Source organism: Primulina tabacum, chromosome 3, assembly GCF_025594145.1.
Source record: "Primulina tabacum isolate GXHZ01 chromosome 3, ASM2559414v2, whole genome shotgun sequence".
NCBI classification, from domain to species: Eukaryota; Viridiplantae; Streptophyta; class Magnoliopsida; order Lamiales; family Gesneriaceae; genus Primulina; species Primulina tabacum.
This window is the reverse complement of record NC_134552.1, coordinates 25,381,868-25,383,950: the sequence shown is the minus strand read 5'-3', so window position 1 is coordinate 25,383,950 and position 2,083 is coordinate 25,381,868. Positions and strand designations below refer to the sequence as shown.

At 37.6% G+C, this 2,083-nt stretch overlaps 1 protein-coding gene across 1 annotated transcript; it reads left to right on the top strand.

The window, feature by feature from the left end:
- Positions 1-816: 816 nt before the first annotated feature.
- LOC142538614 (nuclear pore complex protein NUP50B-like) lies at positions 817-1,733 on the top strand. Its single transcript, XM_075643929.1, has 2 exons — positions 817-826; positions 916-1,733. The coding sequence occupies exons 1-2, from the start codon at positions 817-819 to the stop codon at positions 1,629-1,631; spliced, it is 726 nt and encodes a 241-aa protein (XP_075500044.1). The 3' UTR covers positions 1,632-1,733.
- Positions 1,734-2,083: the final 350 nt, after the last annotated feature.

The window sequence follows — 2,083 nt, the reverse complement described above, 5'->3', positions numbered from 1 at the left end:
CATTTCAGGGCTCATAATTATGGATTCTATATCTAGGCCATTAAGAATATATTGTGACAATTCAGCTGCTGTTTTTATGGCTAAAAATAATAAAAGTGGTAGTCGAAGCAAGCACATCGACATTAAGTATTTAGCTATAAGAGAACGTGTTAAAGATAAGAAGTTACTTATCGAGCACATTAGCACTGAATTGATGATTGCGGATCCTTTGACTAAGGGCATGCCACCATTGAAATTTAAGGATCATACAGAAAGAATGGGACTTGGTTCCTTTATGTAATATTTGTTGTAAGAACAAATTAATGAAACTATGATGTGATATTTTCTCATATATGTTGTTGTGCACACATTCAGTGATTCGAGAAATATCAATAAAGTTGGAACTCGAATAAACATTGGGTTTATTCATTAAGTTATACAGATTTGAGAGACATAATGCATTGTAATACATGGAAGATAATATTCGTTTTAAGATGACCTATCGCCATGATTCATGTATTTTGTTTTCTCCTGTGGTAAATGAGATATATGTGTCAAGTGGGAGAATGTAAGAAAAACGTGACACATATTAAAAGAAGTAGCGTGTACAAATTGAATTTGGCGACGGCCAAGAAAATTAAGATACGTACACGAATCTTCTTTTAACATTCATGCTCCCAAATTTTCCCGTTGATGGTATGAGATGCCTATAAATAGAGACGATTGAGGTCTCTAAGCACACACACCTCATAAGGAAATTATACACCATCTATCGAGAGGGTGGAGTTCTTAGAAGGCTTCAACTGAGAGGAAAAGCATAGAAATCAAAAATTTTCAATGGCCGAAGGTAATACTCGATCTGCTTCCGTATATAGTTTTATCATGTTTATATATGTGCAGAAACATGATTTTTAAGTAAAATTCTAACATAAAAAGCCAATGGGGATGATACTGTTCAAAAGAATTCCGAAACAGCCTCTTTTAGCTCATTTCAAAATCTTTCAAGTAGCCAAAATGCTTTCTCCGGATTAGCTGGAACAGGGTTTTCTAGTACGGCATTCTCATTTGGATCAATTCCTAAAGATGGTTCTCTATTGGATTCTAACACTGGTTCCATTTTTGGGTTGAAGAATGATCATTCTTCATTTGGTTTTGGTGTTTCTGATAATGGAAATTCCTCTTTGTTTGGAACTTTTGGCTCCTATGCCGTGGACAGAAGTGAGAACAGCAAATCTTCTTCCATGCCAGAGGTTCCTGTCGAGACAGGAGAAGAGAATGAGGAAACTGTTTTCACTGCTTATTCTGTGCTGTTTGAGTTTGTTGCTGGAGTGTGGAAGGAGAGGGGAAAGGGTGAACTAAAGGTCAATGTTCCAACTACAGGAACTGATAAATCCCGGCTTGTTATGAGGGCTCGGGGAAATTACCGATTAATTTTGAATGCTAATCTTTTTCCAGACTTGAAGCTAACAGGCATGGAGAAGAAAGGCATCACTTTTGCTTGTGTGAATAGTGCTAGTGAAGGGAAAGATGGTCTTTCTACAATTGCCCTGAAGTTCAAGGATGCATCCATAGTTGAAGATTTTCGAACGGCCGTCACATTTCATAAAGATAGCACAAATGTTTCCGTGAAGACCCCAGAAAATTCTCCCTAAACAGTCGGGTAACTAATACGTGCTTATTCTGGTTAATGCCTTCGCCTGAATCTCTTCTTGCTGTAGAGGGAAGCGTTAAAGACTGAGTTCTGGGTTTTGAGTAATATTTTATTAGTGCAACTCCCCCTCCTTACCACTCTCCACCCCACCTACTGCCATACATTTGTGAGCCCATCTCCATTTTGTTGTCTCTTGTAAACCTTAACCATATGATATTTTCTTATTTCCTATGGGCGAAAGCCGAAATGTGTCTTGTTTTTGAGTCTGAGTCCTGCTACATACATGATCTTGGAGACTTGAATCTTTAATACATAAATCTTTAGTTCCATGAACCTTGTTTATGGATTATGGCACACAAGATCCTCTTGTTTTCTTGGATATGCGATGGAGGAGTTTATGAGAACATGTGAGTTCGTATTGTTTGGACTGGTTTTGGCATTGATCTTGCTCAT